We start from the raw sequence: 21,129 nt of genomic DNA, 5'->3' as shown, positions 1-21,129 counted from the left end.
AATTCCTGCTGCTGTAACATTTTCATGATGAAAGCCATTTTTATTTTCCATTGTTAAAAAAGGCCAAATAAACAACACCAGCCGGGTGTGTCTGTAATCTACACATCTCAGCCACCAACACAGCTAGCAGAGTCATCTTTGTTCCTGCACATCCATGCTAATGTTTCCAGAACTCATTCATATCCTCCAGTTTTGCCCTTCTCCTCTTACGTCCCTCTTCCCAAACACAAACCCGAACCAGTTTGCTCTGGTTGCAAACCCATTAACAACATCCATTTATCCCACTCACTACCGAGATATTACTCATCTCTAGTTACCATTATTTGTAACAAGTGTATTTAGAATTTAACAAGCTTGAAACAGCACAAACCTTTCCAAAACTACTATTTTATACACAAAGGCTACAAAGTTTGCAAGAAAGCCCTTCTTTCCACAACACCTATGAAAGAACTTACTACTGTAAGACCTATATAATCATTTTTCCTTGTGTACCTTACTTAAAGCCAGCTGTCTGGCCAAAATTCTTCAGTCCATGTTTCCTACAGAATCTTCCAAGCTTTGTTTTTCACTTGACAACAGAGCAAGAATTCAGAATACAAATTTTATCCCAGCAGGAAGGTGATGTCTAAACACCATCAGTTCAAACAAAACAGCCCAAAATAAAAGTGCCAGGGCACAAATCTAGCAGAGTTTCCAGTAGTGACGGGCCTGAGTTTAGGAGTCACAGACAAATGACAAACCCACTCAACATCTACTGATAGATTCGTTGGTTTAGATTTGGCAAAGGAAACATTTACACTGATGTTTGTTCTGAGCAGTCAGAATCGTACTGCTGCATCTACAGCTGAGCAATGCACTGTCATTCTCCTGCTCCACTCCCCCTTTTTAATTGAACTTAATACATCACTGCTGTAATAAATATTAAATATTTGAATAAACAAACCACAGTTGCTGTAAACAATTAGGAAAAAATAGTAACAACACTGTTTTTGTTAATTAAGGAACTAAACAAGGTTGAATACAGTACGCATGCATTCTGTCTCCGCTACAAGACACGCTTAGTAGGTTTGGGCAAGGCTTCAGTTCCCCCATGCTTCAGTTTCCTTCCCTTCAAACAAAAGCAAGGGCAGAAGCACTACATTCTTCTCTTCAATTTTAGGCTACCTCTAGCCATTTTGATGATACATTTCAGGCACGGAAATGTCTCATGAGAGGCAATTCCAAGCCCACAAGAGGGGATAGGGAAATATTTTGGTTGTTTTTTAAGGATAGGATATGAGTGATGCACAATCCACTGCTTTAAATAGTGAAAAACCTACCAAGAGTCAATATATGCACAAATGTCAACAGCCTGGTCAATTAAACCAAAAACTAGAGCAGCATGAGAGGCTCAGGCTCTAGCAGGAACTCCATAATCACTATATACCTTTTCCATCCTATATACAGCACTTCCCATCACCAGGCAGGAATGTGGGTGTTCCTACTCTGCCAAACTACTTTAATCACAGCCTGGACTCGCCTGACCACAAGTCAACATCATAGCTACTATTTAGAAACGGAAGATGTGTAAGAGGCATCCCCTCATGGTCATGAATAAGCCATGCCTGTCTACATCAGAAAAAAAAGCAAACTCCATGAACATATACACATTATGGAAAAGCCTAAAATGTAGATAATGGTTCAAGGTATACTTGAACAAAAAAATAAACTGCCCCACGGAAAAGGTGGTGACCCAAACTCCAGCCAACATCTGCCAAGCGTTCCTCCAGAAAACAAGCCACATATTATGGAAGTCTTCAGAGGAAGGATGAGCACCCATTTAAGTGGGGACAAAAATCTTCAAGGTAGTTTGTAAAGTACCTCCAGATTTGGTAGGAAACGAGTGAGAATTTGAGATGAATTTGGTGAAGTTGTCAAGGTCTCTTACAGCTTCAACTTGTGGGTATTTACTTGTTATATAAAATACCCATTTCACCTCGAGATCCACAGCTATCCTTACAAAACCTTACAAAAGCCAAGAAGCTGAGCGGCCGTCTTGGCTGCATTCTGTATCAGAGTCATTTCCCCCCATTCATGCCTTTCCCCAAATACCAAAGAACCTACAAATATATGACAACTAGGTAGATAAACTGCAATTTAGGACTAGGAGTGGAAAGGGATGGGATCTCAAGCTATGGGTTTTTTCCTGTTTACAAGAACTCAAACATTTTAGATCTGCAATGAGACAAGGAAAGCAAAGAGTAAAAGCAACATTACCACCTTGTGGCAGCAAGGCAATAAGGAAACGAAAAGAGTTCAGAGAAATTAGAGGGAAACAGACTGCGTGTTCCTTTTCATACCTTACTGAGTATATTGAGAGCTACAAGCTGTCAGGAACACCGTCAGGACTGAAGAAAGGTGTGCTGTGAACAGAAAGAACAGCCCTGCTGCACCTGCCACCACTTTAGGCTTTCATGGGCCTGGCAGGACCATAGCAGAGATCTATGGCCGCCCAGCATGTGAAACCACAGGTAGAGCACTGACATCTTTCTGAGGGCAATACCACAGCCAAACTCACCGCATACAATGTGGATGACTGGATCTCACTCATTACCCTGTATGTAACTTCCTCATCTCAGCCAAGCTCTGCAGTCTCAGCCCGGGAAAGATGACTGGGCTCACTGTGCATAGCAAAAGCCAGGGCACAAGGGACCTCGGTCCTCAGGCCTCTCTGAGTAGAAGGATTCTGTCATATCCTTATTCAACTTATTATAAATCTGAAATTGGCCCACGCAACAACAATGGTTTAAGGTACTTACAGGACCACCTTCTTCACAAAGATTATAGTATTAACACAATGCTTTCTCAATCCATTTTTAATTAACAATTTACAGAAAAAAAAAATGAAGCCAGCTATCATCTGTTGCTCAATTATCTTTCCTTTATCCCGATCTTGCCAAAAGCTTCTATTGCCAATTTCATGCAGCACATTTCACAGACCAATTTCTTTTCACTTTGATGTTAGAAGTGAGGCAACTATCAATCCTCAGAGGGGAAAACAACCAAAACCTACATTTGAATTAATGAACAGCTTGGAGAACCTCAGAAAAACTGGACCTCAATCCCACCAGCTTCTGCTTAACTAGACCATGACCTTCCCCAAATTCAAACATCACTGACACAGCTTCAAGCTCCTCAATGCCTGTACGGCTTTCAGGCCAAGTTGAAAATGACAAGGCTGCCACACTGCTGAGGCTCTCAGTGACACATTTTTTCCTATTAGAGGTGCCAAAGCTGTTAGTCAGGAATAGCTTCATTACATACTTATTAGTGCTTTCGCAATTAGCCCAAGATCATTAACTCAGCATCATCAGAAAGAGCAGAATTGTTTCCATAACCAGCTGGCATAGCTGCAGCAACACAATTCAAAGAGGAATATCTTTTATTAAACTACAAATTAACTTGATTGACCCTCTATGGCAATGTCTTCTAAGCAAGCTACTTTTAAGTCAAGGAAACCACGTCAGGAAATGGATCCTGCCCTTGCATAGGGAATGGGAATGTACACACAATTTCCAGATGCAATTTTCATCTAGGAATTTTCAGCTCGTCTATGAATGAAGTGCTCAGCTGTCCAATGAGGACATCTAATGGAGAAACAAAGAACATAAGGTTCAGGTTAGGAGCAAACAGATGAAGGTCTCTAATGCTAAAACCTAACCTCAGGTCCACAGGTACAAAACTGCCTTGATTATAAGTATGTCATTCAGTCACCACTTGCTCTCTCAGGCTTTAAGACTCACCTCCCCTCCTCTATTTCCCTATCACTTTCAGCATTACATAGCTTATATTTCATGAACCTTAGTCACCATTTTTGCAGACTTCTGGAGCTGCAAAAATTAATACACCTTTTGGATACTGCTATACAGAAGTGGTTCCAGAACTGCCCATCGTGAGAGCACAATCCATGTCTGAGAGTCTCTGCAGCTGGACCTAAGGGTGTTCAAATGCGGGTAAGAAGATGCCTGCTGACTTGTTATTGCTCTATGAGGAAAAATGTAACAGCTGGTTTCAGGAGGGTAAAAAATTACAGCTGCAGGACACAGGTATTCCACACACAAGGTTCCTTTTAAGGGCAAAGATTTCATAAAGCTCCCCACAGGTCCAACCACTATGTTTAACAAGAAAGCAAATAAAGCTTTGCTTCAAGGAAATTGCCCTGAGCAATTTCACTACCACCAGACTGCTCACTGCTTCCAGGCTCCTTACCTCACTATATTACAGTCACCTACACTTCAGTTAGAAGTGAAGAAACCCCTGCCATGCCTGTTCTTAAGGGAAGTATGATAGAAGCAGGAGACTGAAAAAATAAGAGTCCCGAAAAATCTGTCAGCAATCTCTGACAAAAGGCTTCATATTATAGGAATTCCTTAGGAATTAAGCCTACTCATGGAGCTACATGCCTCAAATTCACCCAACCTCGCAAAAAGCATCTGTTCTCAGAAGCAATCAGGTAGGCAACTGGCCCTGTACAGATGCTACAATCACAGAGCAGACAGCAGCAACCAGCACCTGCAATGTAACCCAGAGATCCAGTTGCAGGATTTTAGCTCTAAAGTCACAATCAGTTCAGCTCCTACATGGTGGGGTAGACTGAGCTGTGTGCCCCAGGACATTTTTAAAGAAATGGTAACTCTTACAGAACTAGCTGGAGGATTGTACCTATAGATTCCATTACACCTCGCTGTCCAAATAAGTACCAATAGCCTGATCACTGCATGTGCTCTCTTTATTTCTGACAGTGCAGTTACTTAGTCCAGAGAACAAGCAACATAGTGGAGCGAAGATAAGAGCACATACAGCTATTTCAAAAGAAAGATGATGTAAAACTTACTCAAGTGCCATTTCAAAGGTAAATTTGCCAGTTCCTTCCCACCACTCTCCTCTTTTATGTGGTTCTAGAGGACACCTGACTAAACTAGCGTCAGGTAAGTCTCAGCCCAAGAAAGTAGTAGTTACCATGTAATCAGCTTGAGACTCTCATGGCAGGCAATAAAAAAAAAAAACTGGGGCAAGGATTTAGAAGCAGATGAATAATTTCATGACCACCACAACTTACTTGCTATGCAAACACAGCAACAAGAAAGGCAGCCACTGTTCCAGCCCGAGTATAATCAGCTTATCTGCAGGAAGAAGAAAAGAATTCCCTTTCCTCAAGCACTCCTGTGTACAAAGCTTCATCAGTCAGTACCATTTGCACCAAACCTGGAAACTTTATTTTCCTAAAGCACACAGCATCCATTTCTGAGAAACGCCAGCACTGGACCTTTTCTCTGCCAAATGCATAAATCACTTGACCAAGAGGATGACAAACTGAAAGCAGTGGGGAAACCCTATGCAAAGAATGCCTAGCTAAATCATTGCTACAACCAGTGGAGAAGAAGCCTGATTTGGCTTGCTCCATTTCCACTAACACATCTGAAGTCTTAAAAATCCTTCCAAAACAGAATCACCTTGCTAAAAATGAATACAGCAGGCCCTACAGTTTCCAATGATCAGCAGGCTCCCAAATAGCTTTCACCAGATTCAGGTGAACAGAAGTCACTTTCAAAACTTACTTCCGTATCAAAGGCAAGCAAAGCACATGGGTTTGATCAAACACTCACAACTAAGGTATATGCCCAGCCATCTGACATGGAGCTTTACCTTTTCTCACTCTACATGGCAACACCCAAGTACACAATCGTTAGTCCTTCCAACTCAGCAACTCTCAAAAAGACAGAACACTCAGCCCCGCTGAAAAGGAACTGGAGTACTGGTGGATGGCAAGTTTGGACATGTGTCAGCAATGCGCCATCACAGTCCCCAAACCCAACCATTCCCTGGCCTGAATCAAAAGCAGCGTGGCCAGCAAGCTGATGGAGGTGAGCCTGCCCCTCTGCCCTGCACTGGTGAGACCTCACGTGGAGAACTGCATCCAGGTGTGGAGTCTCAGAACAGGAGAGATGTAGACTTGTTGGAGCACATCCAGAGCAGGGCTACAGAAATGATCCAAGGGATGGAACACCTTCCCCTACATAGGACAAGCTGAGAGAGCCATTCAGCCTGGAGAAGGCTCAGGGAGACCTGATAGCAGCCCTTCAGTACTTAAAGGGTGGGCTAAAAGAAAGAAGGGGACAGACTCTTTCATAGGGTCTGGTGTGACAAGTCAAGGGGAAATGGTTTCAAACAAAAGAATGGGAGATTTAGGTTGGCTATAAGGAAGAAGTTCTTTACAATTAGGGTAGTGAGGCACTGAAGCAGGTTGCCCAGAGATGGTGGATTTCCCATCCTTGGAGACATTCAAGGTCAGGCTGGACTGTCTGTGAGCATCCCTGTTCTTTACAGGGAAGTTGGACTAGGTGGCCTTTAAGAGTCTCTTCCAACTCAAACAACTCTATGGTTCTATGACTCAGAAGAGCAGTTCTCAACTCCTGCTTGATCTCCCATGCATAACCTGGGTAAATTCTCCATGCACAGCATGCACATGGTATGACATACTAAAGACAGCCGTATATTCTGTGTTCCCCTCTGCAACATTTGGGAAACATCAAGAGCACAGTTCATCCCAGAGCTCTTCCACAAAAGCATGTCCTCTTGCCTGTATGTGCTATCATCCTCCTTCCCCGTTAAGAGGCAAGTTCCCTGCACTTACAACCTTCAGAACCCTATAAACAGAATGACAACAGCAGCTATAAAAGACATCAATGCAATGTCTCAGTGTTTTCATCTACACAAACAGCACATAAACACATAAGAAAAGGTTTTAAACTCTGAAAGTACTGAAAAACTCAGACCAGATGGGAAAGGTTTGAGAAAAAGTGGAGGAGGAAGGCTGGGCATATATCTTACCTCCTGAGTGAATCCTCCTCTGAGCTTTCCTCAGGCATTTCCTGGTTTAAGGCCTCCTGTGATACATTCCCAGGTCTGCTTGAAGCCGACTGGCTGTAAACTCTCTCCCAGTGCCCCGTCTCCTGGTTAAAGACCACTCCCACGGTCCTCTCCTCCTGCGGGGTGGAAGAGCTGCCCAGCTGCAGCCTGCTAGAGGCAGGAGCTCTGCCCTCGGTTCTCTCTGCAGGCTGCACCTGGCTGGTATTTGGAGGCACACCCTCAAATGTGCTTTGGACCTGCCCTGCTGTGTAGCTAGGCGTGCTTCTTTCCCAGCGCAGCGTGTCATTGTTAAAGGTCAGCAGGTTATGACAAGCGCGACAGCGGTTCAGGTGACCCCGGGATAAATTGGAATTGTTTTCACTGCTGTGTGGAGTCTGCTGATGGGAGGGACCAGGCCGATCAGGCTCAATGTTGTTGTTGAGCATTTCTTGAGCCTGTTGCGACTGGCTGGGCTCCCCAGCAATTCCCTGATCTAACTCCTGAAGTCGGTCATATTCCAGGAAGAATCGCCTCAAATCACACTGGAGCTCATTACGGATGCTGGCCGGATTGCTCGGGCCAGTGCCACTACCACTGTCCGCCTCAGCCCCTGGGGCTAGGAAGCCTCTCCCTTCTGTTGCAGAGGTATAGACTGATGCCTGGGAACCTCCCTCCTGCTGCCGCAGCACCGACAGCAAGCTCACAGAGGAGGCACTGGTCCTAGGGGGAGGCATGGCTTCCAGCTCTGACCTGGAGCTCATGTTCAGCACTGTCCTGGACCAGTCAGACCCGCCCAAGCCTGAAGCCATCTCTCTTGCAGACTGCTGGTAGCGGGACTGGTGGCCTGCCAAGGGCCCGCTCAGGGACCGCCGCGTGGGGCCCAGGCTAAGGTTGCGCAGGGTGTTGCCAGCAGCGCTGCTCTGAACTGTGCTGAAAGCAGAGGGCCTGTTAAGTATCCCCTGCTCCTCCTGTGCTACAGATGCCTGCTCTGGGGGCTGGTAAGGCTCTGTCTGCACAGAGGAGAAGGACGTGCCAGTGGCCCCAGAAGACGTGGAGGGTGCGTTTTCCTGGTGTGGGAACAGAGAAGACGGAAGTCTTGCACTAGAGCATCGGCTGCAAAGGCACAACATCCCCAAGTGCTGACAGCACTCTGCTGTGGGGTAGCTGACACGCTCCCGGAGCCTGTTATAAACAGATGCCCTTGTGTTCTCACTGGCTGGAGGCGGAGGTGGTGGTGGTGGAGGCGGTGGAGGGGATGGGGTAGCAGAGTCTTGAACACTGTTTTGCTCTCCCACCTGTATGCCAGAGGAGCGGGAGGACAACATATGCAGGAAGTTGTGGAGGAGAGGTGTGCGCCTCACAGGCTGAGAGGGAAGGATAGCTCGCTGGCGGTAATGCGGCATCTCTGTGCTGTCCACGGAGATTTCCACTTCCTCGTCACTCTGCAGAAGGAAACAAAGCTCAGCTTCCTCACAGCAAAAATCCTACACTTCCAGAAAAACACAAGAAAGCCAACTACTATCCCAGACAGATGAAAGGATGTGATAAAGCCTCTTCCCAGAGATGAAAAAAGAGTCTGGCTTCCTGCAAGTCAACGCTAGACTTCAAACAAGCTCATTTCTGGGATCCAGACGAGCTCTTCCTGCATCTGAGTGAGCTAGAACAACACACAGTTTATACCAACAGAATCAGCAGCATGTGAGAGCCAGCAGCAGTGAGGAGCACTGCTAATCATACCTTATATAGCTTCAAATCCAGGAGAATGTCACAAAACAACTGAAAGAACAGGCAGATGAAGAAATCTGTCCCACCACTAATGACAGCGGGGCAAAACAAGCACACTTAAGAGTTCTTCAATAGTCCTGCACATTATGTGAAAACACTCCTACGACCAATAAGGTTGGGACAGAACTCAGCTTGGAAAGTCTTCAGGTTTTTGGAATAGCACAAGGCTGCTTAGAAACAAACTAGGGTTAATACACGTGGAGCATTTTTTAAAGAAACAGCCAGTACAGGTACTGACATTACCCTTACCTGCTGGTTGGAAGGGTTAACAATTGCTGTGAGCAAGTAGTGTCCCAAGGGATCAAACCGTACTAGCCTAAAACAAGAGCAAAGACAGTATCAATCATCAGTTCACATTCCACACTGACACAGGAAGTTGGACACTGCACAAAAGAAAATCCTATGTGAAATACATGCAATGCGAATGTTATTATGGTACTACCTTAGTTTCTGAAGGACGTCAGAAAGCTTACACATTAGGAAAATACATTCATATACCTCTGCAGTTATTTTTTAGTCCACAGCAATGCTAAAGAGGAGTTAAAAGCTGAAAGCAAGCACTTCTGTATCAGTTGGAACAGCCAGGAAGTTTTAGAGAAGATTTACATAAGTATTACAATTTAGAATTAAGTACAAAGAGAAAGATCAACTCCTCTTGAATGTTTCTTCACTGTCTTAAACTGCTCAAAGTATGGCATCAAGTTTCCAGCAACAGTTTTCTCTGTAATTGCACTTGCATAGTAATTCAGCACACTCTTCCAGCAACTTCTGGGTTCTCTCATCCTTAATGCTGAGAAGTTTAATAACCAAGTTTACAAACAAAAACAGAGTAGATCTAAAGACATTTATAGAACTATAAATAAGAACAGCCAAACTGATAGACTATTTCCAATTGCTTTGCCTCCTGCCCACAGAACTCATTCTACTAGCTAGATGAAAGAGTTGCAGACAATGCTTCTTCCCCGTTCTCTCTGTGTGAAGGATGCAGTATCCCACAGGAATAACCCTCAGCGCCCAAGCCCAGACCATTTTCTCTAGAGAAGCATTCACTGGCCCTGGAAACAAGAACTCACCGGACCCGCTCCATTTCGCTGGCTGTCTTCACCACTGCAAAAGGCTCTCGACGGCTCCAGTCCCAGAAATGTATCTCGTTGGCAGTTGCAATCAGCAAGAGTTGAGCCGTAGGATGAAAAGCAAGCGATGCAATGGCATTGTTGCTATCTGTGAACCAGCTTTCACTTCCACCCTGGGTGAGGAGTCAAGAATCACAAGCAGTTTATCATGCAGTTTGAGATCATTGGGTTTCCATGTACACATCCTCTCCAAAACTGCCTACAGCATGGAATTGACATATTTCCAACAACAACAGCCATTCTAATATGAGTCCATGTCATGACCATAGCACTGTCTACAACAATGACCACAAAAGTATTTTTACAACTAAGCATGTCTCAAGCAGCCCATGCAAATGCTGCCGTTCAGAACAGCCAGGTGAATACACAAGTTTTGTCTCTGGGAAGATCATTCAGCAAAGTAGAGCAGGCAGGGCAGGAGCTTCTCTAATGAAAAGTTTAAATATGCCCAGTGGAATGAAAGATATCAAATCTTTCACATAAGCTAACAGGCACATGGCACAAAGTTCTCCAGAACTACCACTTATACCAAATATATGTGCAAGGCTAAGAAGAACAACCTACTTGGCCTGACTGAACAAAGACTCTGTCACCACCTCTCTAGACAAAGGAGGATGGCTACAATCTGTTCTACGTAAAACTTCCAAACAGGTTTCTTACCAGGCAACATTTAGGAAACAATTTCAGACTTTGAAGGTCAACCACCCACCAAGTACTAAAGGTGTATGAGTTTCAGGAAAGACTTACATGTAGATCCCAAATTCTAACCTCCCCATCTAGGCATCCTGAAGCAATGAGGCCTGGAATGGTGGGATGAAAGGTCACACACCAGGGAGTGCGGCGATGTCCAACCAAGGAATGAACACACTTGCCCGTTTTCACCTCTGTGATGTAGATGTTGTGGTTCACATGTGTGGAAGCCATTAGGGTCCTGAGAATGCAGAAGGCAGGATAAACATCAACATGAAGAGAGTACAGCAAGACCAAACTGCGGTTAGCTTCAACTCAACAGGGTCTTTCCACATCTAACCCAGCAGCAGTCCCGCACAGAGCCCCACACTCAAAGAATAAGAGGCTACTGGATCACCAAAGGCAATAGAGGTTCTTGGGGCCAGACTTTGGGGTTCATGCAAACGAGCTAGCTCATCAGATCTGGAAGCACAAACTTGACTTTTAAAGTCAGAGTCAACATACAGCTCAGAAGGAACTCTTTTGAGTGACAGTTTGGGGCAAATAAACATTCCCAGTTTTCCACACCAGCTCAACCAGAGTCAAGTGACACTGAGAGATCCCACCTCCATTTCTGTTTCCAACATAGGCATCATTCTGCTCTGTTCTCTCATCCTCAATATGCCAGTGGATGCACCTCAACACTTGGTATGCTGTGATGAAGCACCCTTTACTCCCTCGAGTTTTTTATGAGATTTCGCGGCAGCCGTACAAATCCCTTTTCCTTAACACTACACATCTCTTGGACATCTCAGAAATTAAATATCATCTATGCCTGAAGCTGTGAGATTAAGAAGGTGTGCAAGTTCCATCCACGCATGTCAGGAACCAGAAGTTTTTCTTGGCTGTTCAGGCTTGAACAACTCAACGGGCACAAGCCTCCTTCACTTCTGTAAGTGCAAGGAGACTGCTGAAACAGGGAATGAACTAGGAGTTAATTACCTGTCTGGACTAAACGCCAGCAAGAAGGTGGAGCGTGGACTGTCTGGTAACTCAACTTTCTGAAAAAGCCAACAAAGCAGGAAGTGTTGCAAGTGTCATATGATCATACTTGAACTGTAAGCCACACAGACAATAAGGGGAACCCGCTGCAGGAACATATCTATTATCACACCACTGCAGGAACTGAACACAGCCAGAGAGCATATCAAGCATAACACATCAAATATACAATTGTGAGAATTTATTTCAAATCCCTGCCTCCCATCCCCCATTCCAACATCAACCTGCACACCTCTTCCACCATCTTACCTTGCCCTCCCATTTCATCCATCGAGTTTTATCCTCCACCAACTCCTGCAGGAGCCGCTGTGCCCCCAGTGCCTGGGTACCTCGTTCCCTACCCCACAGGATGCGGACCGCATTCTTCTCTGGTACAACCTTCATGACTCTCAGCAGCCAATGTGACACCAACTACTGGGAGAAGACACCAGCAGGAACCTTCCAGATGATAACCAGCACCAAGCTACCAACAGGCTATCCACATTTCAACCTTTTATCTTCATGGAAACCTAGAAAGAGAACAATAAGAAAGACAGTTTTTAGCTGGATGAAAAAAGAACTTTAAATCCTATTACACTAGATTTAAGAGGAAAATCTCTCTCTCTCTCCCTGCTTTTGCTACCTTCTTCCATTATCAAGACCCAAATTTGACAGTTTTGCAACAAAAGATTACTTTAAAAGGTTTTTGAAAGCATCCAGCCCCTCCCATATACAGATGTCCTAGATATACCACATCTAAAGAGAATTAAAATATTGGACTTGAAAACTCTCACCCTTCCCAACATCTCTTGCTGTACATAATAAAGAAAGAATATTTATAAACTGACAGTCTTTGAACCTTAAAGAGATATCTCTTATCTGGGAAGACTGAGATAGCAAGAGGAAGAGCATTAAAAAATTGACAACACAAGAGAGGAGTCTCTGGGGAATCATACAGATTTCAATAACAGCAACCTGCAGCACTGCAAAGGTCAGACAAGTGGCACACCTCAAGTCCTAATTATTTCCAATTCCGTCCCAACAGTTTACAATGTATGAAAACAACCACTTATCAGACCAAAGTCTTTCAGCGAAGGCTGTGGTGGTATAGTGGCCAATTCCATTGAGATGACTCATTCTGTCTGCAAATCATCTTTCTACTCTGTTCTTAGAAAAACAGTTCACCCAAATAATACCAAATGGCAAAGATTAATGCTTTTAGTACACTTCAAGCTACCAAGGAAAAGCATTAATAATATCTGGGTATTTGTTTTTTTAGAAAAAAAAAAAGTTCTTTGACAGAAGCAAACATAGCAACCCTAATAGCAACCATTTTACACAGACTTCAAATGGTCTCACACATAGGGGTTTGTTATCAAAAGCTCTCCAATTAAAATTTTTTAGAACAGACAGAACAAGGAACACTGCTGCAGCACTATTACCTTTTGATCCCAGCAGAGTGCATATACTACTCTGTCATCTCTTTACAATGTAAAGATCTAAAGATGAGTCCTCCCTGCTTCATGTCACATTGAACAAAACCACCCATGTGCTACTGCGAAGAAAGTGGTAACAAAAAAAACACCTTGAACCCACCATACACCACACACAGGAAAAAAGATTCACATACACAAGAGCTGGATTTTTATGTGACAGAATTCAAAGCATGCTTGCAGAAGGCAAGCAAGCCTTCCTTTTCTCCCTAAAAACAAAAAGCCTCCTGAGCAAATGATTGAAGACAGCTGCTGCTTACAGGGAGGAGCTCAAGAGATAAGCCAGGAAATAAGTTCTGATAAAGCAGACCAGTTTTTATTTGTAAAAGTTCACCAAAGTGCATTGAAAGTGATGAACAACTGCATCAGCCTTCCTAGAAAATAAATTCAGAGCAGAGAAATTCAAGTTAGCTGGAAATTCCCTGATGCTTAATATGAACAACATGTGGATCTTCTATTTTAATAGAGAAGCTAAACTCCTCAGTATAAAGTAAACCTTCTTTTGAGAATCTGTGAAAGTCAGCCAAACCTTAGATAGGAGTTATCTACAAAATAAAAGCCTTACTGAAAAGCAACAGAAAGACTAAAGCTGTCATGCTGCAAGAGTTCACAAAAGCAACTGCACAGATGAAAAAAGGGCAGATCCAAAACAAGGCTAACTAGAGTAGATGCAGCCAAAAGTGCCATGTAACACCAGAATTGCTACACCAAAGTCTTTTTTTTCTGCTAAGCTAATAAATCCACACCTGTATTCTGCAAACACCAGTCACCCATTCAAAAGTGACCAGGATCAGAGTGAAAGAAGCATGGCAAAGCAGGACAGCTTAAGGCAAAAATCAAACCTATTTTACGGGAGCAAACTGTAAGCGTAGTTTCATCCAGGGAATCTGAGAAAACAGCAGCCAAATAGTCTTTATGGGTTCTTTTAAGGTGTAAGTACCACATCAACCCAAGAACAAATGTATAAGCCAAACAGAAATGGAAGACCAGACTTGCAGCTGGAATAAGCTGAAGTCTGAAGAGACCTCAAACCTCAAGTTTCAGAGCAGCCTTCCGACAGGTGTGAAGAACAAACAACCTCAGTAACTGAAGAGATCCAATAATTTACAACCAGGAGCCCAATTACTCATAAAAAAGAACAAGCTCTGACAACTTCAGAACATTTCAGTTCTAGTAGAAAGACTAATATTACATGAAGTACAATAGCAACAAGGAAATCAAGATGTTTATCAAACACCTTGATGTTTATTTATGCCGTGAGCAAGTTTACATATTGTAAAACAAACAGATAACAGCTCCAACTGCGTTTTGTGAACACCTTGTACTCACCTTACTTAAAGGCTAAGTCACCTTCACAGAATATCAGCAAGTACCTACCTTAAAACAGCTTATCTATATCTTTGCAGATGTGTACTAATTTCTTCAACTAATTTGGATACCACAAACGTTTCATATGTGAGCGTGTTTGCACTTGATGTTTTTCCTACAGGGACTGTCCCTCATTTTTCAGCCACTGTGAACTGACTCAACCTCTTGAAGTCATTCGAAAAGAAAACAAAATAAACCCAGAGACTTAAAGCTTAAGGACTACCCTGTTAGCCTGCTCAAGACATAGAGAACTTGGGATCTCTTCAGAGAGTGCTGAGCACAGCTTCTGGAGCGGAGCTGTCATACCAGAGTCACCAAATCCTTTATGGCCAAGCTTTACTCATGCTTCAGAAGTTTAATCCCTTACCTGAACCAGTCTGAATGCAGGAACTGCTCTCCACTACCTGGCTCTGCAAGATGGGCAAGGAAAAAAAGACTCAGAGCCTTTAAGTATAAAAAAGAGATGCAGCGCAGATAGGGGTATTACTTCTGCTACCTTTAGTAGGAAGATTAACTTAGTTACTGGATTATTTCTTGGGGGTTTTGACTAACAATGGAGCTCAGAGAGCTTAAAAATACTGCTCCCTCTCAGCACAAAGGAAATTGACAGCACGCTGAACCAAAGCTGCCCAGGCCAGAGGTGGAGCAATGCAGTACCAGCTGCTGCTATTACAGACACCTGAGCTACCACAGCTGAGGAATGGTGGACCACCAGAACAAGGAACTGCTCCGCAACCAGTATTTTTCTGTTTTCTTGTTTTGGTTTTAAATCAGGATGACCCAAAGTAGTGTGCATCATCTAGAAGATGAGGTGATGGCCTGGTTGTGGTCCAAGGCACCAGACAAATTCTGAAAATGGAAACTCAAATTTTTCTACAATTGGCAGCTTTGTTTCCTTAACAGTTTTCTCCCTCCAGGGCATTTCAGGACAGCATGCTGGGCTGTTTACAATTTTGGAAAGAGCAATCCACAGCCCAGCCCCAAGCCTTCTGACTTGCTCTGCGCCAGCTGTCCTTGAAGAAGCCTCAAGAATTCCCAGACTCGGATCAGTATGAGCCCCACTGCGACTTTACAGATGCTGAACTGCTAGGAGACCACGGCAAAGCAGCAAACCAGTAACACTTCAGAGTGGCACAGGACCCCAAGAAACTGCCAACAAAAAGGTGAGGACAGAAATGGAATTTTAAAAGCACATGCAAATAGCCTTACAGAAAGGACGTCAGGATATTTTATGCATTATGCAGCAGTACAGTGCTCCAATTAGATGCCTCAGCACTTTACAGAGATCTCGATCCTATTTTCAACATACACACTGCTTTGGCATTAACAACTTTGTGGAGAATCTGGGAGCACAGCTGGCAATCAGAAAATGCTGTTTGTAACGGGAGTTCTACCCAAAAGATGACTCAAAGACCTTTTGCCAGGTGTAAAGACTTTCAGAATGCATTGGCTATCAAGGCGACGTGATCTCCGTAAGTTATGGGCCAGCGCCAGCATCGTATGTTGCAGTACAAGAACACATGTTTTGGGGAAAAAGCAAACAAAGCTACAACTTTTGTGGATGACAAAGCACGTGACCAACCTGCAAAAGCACAAGCAGACTCAGACCATTTGTACAGTGAACAGCCCCACACTCCAGTCATGCCCCTACCTACCTTGTAAACCCATAGCTTCTATTTTCAAGATGCCTCTTCTCAAGTGAAGCATCCAGTCACTATCAATAAAGCGTGCCATTTCATTTACTCTAAATTAAGCTTCAGGCTGGAAACTTTGAATATCAGCACATTATTTCTTAAGCAGTTCTCAAGCAGCATTGGCAGTGATTAGTGTAAGAGAAAGATCCACGTGAACGTGCAAATATAGGCAGGAACAAGAGATAAGGATTAAGAAAAAAGCTCAACTTCCATTGGGCTGTATGGAATAGTACAATGCTCTCAAGAGTATTTTGACTGTATTTAATAAATGTCAGTGATAACTTAGCAATCCCTCCCTTGTACATGATAATAAGATCAGCCATGAAAACAGTTGATAAAGTGGTACAAACCACGGCCTTGTTTATACTTCAGGTTTTCCCCCTCTGCAGTATGGGGATAATGATGCCAACATCTTCCTAAATCACACAAAACACATGTAAGAAACTCCGAGACTACATCCCAGTTAGAAGACCCCCTCAATTCCACCAGCAGTTTTATTATTAAAACACCGATTCAGTTCATACCAAGCGCGGTGCCATTCCTTCTAACCCTCCTCATGTCTCCACTTGAAAGACTGATCAAAATAAAAAAAGCTTATGTAAAATCAAAACAAAAAAAAGCTGATTTGCTCTCTCTGTGCTGCATCAGCCCAGCTAAACAAACAAGAGAGGCCAAAGAGTCCTAGTTTGGTAAGTAATCGAACTCCACAGCAATGGAATTCAAACAATGCAATAACAAGAAAATCAGTAAAAATGGGTGACATGACTCATACCCAGAATAGCTCCACTGATCTAAACTTAGAGCCTCCTGCTCCTCCAAAGCTTCTCTCATGCTCAGTACTGAGCAGCCAGAACACATGGATTTCTGAGAACATACCTAATCAACTACAGAGTTAAATTTCCTCTCCACACCACTATTTGTCTTCCCTTAACTCCACCTGTACCGCCTCTACTTAAGCTGTAGGTGTATTCTCAGAGATTTTGCCTCTTTGTGGGCTTAAAAAAACAAAACAGAAAAGGTTTTTCATAGAGACAACTTCAATAGTCCACAGAGGTACAACAAACAACTTCCTCAAGCAGAGCTAATCAAAACAGCAAAGGAAGCAAAACTAGAGTGCTTTCTGCTTCTACCCTCTGTGCCAGTGATTATCCTTAAAAAACAAGCCAATAAAATAAAACACAGCAACTTAAGCAAAGACTCTGGAAATACTGGAAAGTTCCTGACCTCAGGCTACTAAAGAGCATAAAGCCAGCCCTCAACCTATTTGCCCTAAACTGTCAGAAGAAAGGAAAGTAAGGAGAAGGATAGAAACCAAGTTTGTGATCTGAAGCCTTCCTTTGACTAAGGCCAGAGAGATTTGAAAAGCAACTCCAAAGCACATCTTCTGCAGATGCATGAGATACACTGTTCTAAGCTATATCTGCAACTCTGAGCACTTCCACATAAATCACAACAGGATCATGAAAAAAAATAACTAGCATTAGTACTTCTTGATTTAAAAAAAAAAAATCATAATTGTGCTTTAAATTGGAACTACAAGCAGCTCAGGAAATTTAATTAAATCACAAAGACATCAGTACATTGTCAGTTTGAGATGCTGTACGACAGCAACAGGGAGCTGACTGCCAGCAGAATGTTAATTTGTCTTCCCAGTCTGGATGAAATGAGTATGATACTCTTAAGAGAACTTTTAAGTGAAGAGAAGTACATTTAATTGCTAGCTATTTACAGCAAAACTATCAGGAAGCGGAAGAGAAAGTTGCAGATATCAACTTCTGAAGGTCAGCAAACTGATGGTAAAGATGAGAAGGGAAGTTGCAAAAAAAAGGTAAGTGATAAGCTGTGTCTGGTGCCGGATGGCTCCACTGCCCTGTGGTATTTATTATGGAGCACTTTCACTTCTACTATATTACTATTTCCACATAAGCTTCAGAGCTTCTTGAGAAGATACTAGCTTCAATCCACAGGCTAGGAAGAGAATACATAATTTTACAAAGCTATAAGAGATGTCAAACAGGAGAAGTGAGATCCAGCAGACTGCTTGTTTCCCAACTCCGTGCTCAGCCCACGGAACCACTGGCTTAGCTTTGCACACTGTAAGAAATGAGGGACAGAGAGAAACGGAGCAAAAAATAACGCAGATCAACCCCTTTCCAGAAGCACTCACAAGCAGATAACAGAGTAAGGAAACGTGTAATTCACAGGGAAGTATTTCATTCATTCAAGACTGAGCTCAAGGTATGTCCACCTTAATGAAGCGAGGAAGAAAAAAACAACTGGAAGTGAGAACATTTTTTCAAAAAACACAGCTCCATCTGGTTTTCCTGTTCACGTGGAAATAATCAAACATGGTAACAAGGCAAAAAGCAAAGATTAGCTACAAGAAGCTGAACTCTTTATGCACACCTTTCCCCTTCTCTGTCTCTGAAGGTGAGATTAACACAAGGTGAGAAAAAAATAAGGCAGTGTCAGGAGCAGGGGTCAGAGATTCCTCTGAGCAATTCCATGCTGCACAAGGTGGTGAATTAGCACTGCGTGCCAGCAATGGGCAGCAGGCAGGGGTTGCTCCAGGGACAGCCCAAGAGCCCACCCCAACAGTACCAGAAGCAGAGGATATAAGGACTCTCCACATTCAGCCTGAGCATCTCACCACCCCGTGTGTCCTCACACAGCTTTCAGAAAGCAAAGTTCCTGGACAACAGGTAGAGTCAACGATCCCAGCAGCCAGCATTAAACTTACCAGGCACACAGGTTTCCTCTGGTTTTAAGCAACCCAATCTATAGGTCTTTCACTAAGCAATTGCTATGCAACTGAATAACCTTCAATTTAAAAAGTTCTAGTATTAATCCCCTTTCACTGCCCTACTACTTTTGAAAACAATAGCTCTTCTGCCCTCTGATCATTCATACTTTGATTCTGTCACTTCTCTTGCTAGGCAAATGCAGGATATTAACACAAGAGCACACAAGGTAACTATTAACATGCACTATGCCCCTTATTAGCTTTCCATACCAGAACAACATGGAGGAAAAAAGAAAAAAAAATACCTTAATGCTATTTGTCTCAAGAGTATTAATGAATATTAACAACATCAGTGACTTTTTCAAGTGTTCCAAATTCAGTTTGTTTGCCAACCAGTGCATATAAGATACTAAAGTCATTTTCCAACAGTTTCACAAAAAAATATGATGCAAGAAAGGAGCAAGTACTCAGATCCCTACCCTGTGTCAGGGGGGTAGTAGTAGACTGTATTACTGTTCCTCTTCTTTACAAATGGTCATTGCAGTTGCACAAAAGTTAAAACTGCTGCATGAAAAAGCAGAAAACAAGCGACCAAGAATCCAGAGGGTCAGCTATGACTCACAAAAGGGCAAAAGAAAGAAAATTAAGGAGAAGCTGTCAGCAAAGTAAACAATCTGCCTAACTCCCCAGCAGGAAAGCCTGAAGAGGCAAGTCCACATATCTGGATCCAGGCACATTCTGTGTTCCAAGCACCAAAAGAATAAACATCAAAATGCTAACAGAGCGCCACACTCCTTAATGCCCACGCTGCCACAACCCAATAGGCGAGCACAAGGTGCCCAGACATCACCTCGCCCCACCTTCAGAAAACTAACCCAAACCAAAGCTGAGCAGCACTGTAACAGCCTGGCAGGGAATGCGTATCAGGAACAGGTCACGGCCAGGTCCCACTTCAGCATTCCCATCAGCAATCTGAAAGAGGATGGGAGTGGCAGCGGCTAAGATGCCAGATGACATTTGCAATGGCCACTGAACTAACCGGGTGGGGCAGTAAACAAGGGCAGCACAGAAAAACACAGTGGGCTCCACACAGAGCTCTGCAAATGTTTGGTGTGGAGGAGAAGCGGAGCAGCACGGAGCGCTCTGCCTGAGCACAGCTGCACTCACCGAGGACTCACTCATACCTCTATAAAAGCCTGCTGTGAATCCATCTGCTACAGCAGGTTAACGTTGAAGTATACACGGGGAAAAAACATAAGCGACCATCCCAAACGACCCTTGGGAACGAATAAGCCTTTTTTAGAGCAGAAATCGTGTTGCACGCTTCCCGGGGGCAGCACAAGGAGAAACGCCCTCAGAGAACACGGAACGCTGTGGGCAAAAGCAGGAGCGCTTCGACAACCGGCGAAGGACCGGGCTGCGCTCCCCGACGAGCAGAGCAGCGTCAGGGTCAGCGGCGGGGACACACGGCGGGCCCTTCACACCGGACATCACTTACACGGCGAACGCTCCGCACCACACGTCGAAACGCTGAGGAAAAGACCCGAAAACGCAGCCCCCGCGGCTCGGCGCTCCAACCCGCAGCCCCCGCAGGGCTCCGGCACCGGCGCGGGGCTCGGGGACAGCGCGCGCCGCCGGCACGGCTCTCCATCCCGGCTCCGGCCGCCGGGGGCCCAGCAAGCGCCGCAGCGCTCCCCCCCGGGCCGCCCCTCCCGGCCCCGCGCCCCGGAAGCCGAGCGCTTCCTTCGCGCGGGCCGCACCCGCCCGCCGCTGCCGGCACGAGGAAGGGCCCCGTCCGTAGGCCGCGGGCCCGGAGCTGCCTCACAAAGGCCGCGGCCCCGCTCCTCCCGCCAGGTCCCCAGCCCCCGCGCGGGCCGGTGCCGCAGCCTTCCGGGGCCCTGCCGCGGGGACGGCCGCGCCCGCGAGCCCGCCCGGGGAGCGGCGGCGCGGCGCCGCGCTACAGCCGAAGCCGGGCCGGGGCGCGGGCCCGGAGCCTACCTGAGGCGGGGGGCCGGGCCGGGCGGGCGGGAGCGGCCCCCAAAGCTCGCTCGCCTCCGCCGCCGCTCCGAGCTCCGGCCAGGCCAGGCAGCCGAGCGCCGAGCCGGGGCCGAGGAGCGGCGCCGAAAGGCGGCCAGGCCCGAGCAGCCGAAACTAGAGCGGCGGCAGGCAGCGCCGACCGAGCGCCGAGCTCCTCCAACGGGGCCCTCCCCGCGGCCGCCAGGGGGCGGCGGAGAGGCGGGGCGGGACGGGGCGAGAGGGGCCGCCCTCGACGGGGCCCCGCGGCCGTGGCCGCGCGCCCCTCTCCGGGCGGGATG

The 21,129-nt window shown here is 45.2% G+C and overlaps 1 protein-coding gene across 5 annotated transcripts in view; it reads right to left on the bottom strand.

Moving 5' to 3' along the window:
* AMBRA1 (autophagy and beclin 1 regulator 1) overlaps positions 1-20,944 on the bottom strand; it is a 124,760-nt gene extending 103,816 nt beyond the window's left edge. For 2 of the 5 annotated variants that reach the window (XM_090140931.1, XM_031593457.2), the window contains exons 1-7: positions 20,813-20,944; positions 11,787-12,046; positions 11,478-11,536; positions 10,554-10,737; positions 9,747-9,919; positions 8,923-8,989; positions 6,871-8,330 (exon numbers count right to left, since the gene is read on the bottom strand). In XM_090140931.1, the coding sequence (XP_089997057.1) occupies positions 6,871-8,330; positions 8,923-8,989; positions 9,747-9,919; positions 10,554-10,737; positions 11,478-11,536; positions 11,787-11,921 (2,078 nt within the window). In that variant the 5' untranslated portion in view covers positions 11,922-12,046; positions 20,813-20,944. The other 3 variants (XM_090140934.1, XM_090140932.1, XM_090140933.1) reach the window with 3 other exon arrangements.
* Between the last annotated feature and the right edge of the window lie 185 nt (positions 20,945-21,129).

Source organism: Phasianus colchicus, chromosome 5 (genome assembly GCF_987193195.1).
Source record: "Phasianus colchicus chromosome 5, bPhaCol1.hap1.1, whole genome shotgun sequence".
Lineage (NCBI taxonomy): Eukaryota > Metazoa > Chordata > Aves > Galliformes > Phasianidae > Phasianus > Phasianus colchicus.
Note: the sequence above shows the minus strand (reverse complement) of the source record. Positions and strands in the feature narration are given on the sequence as shown.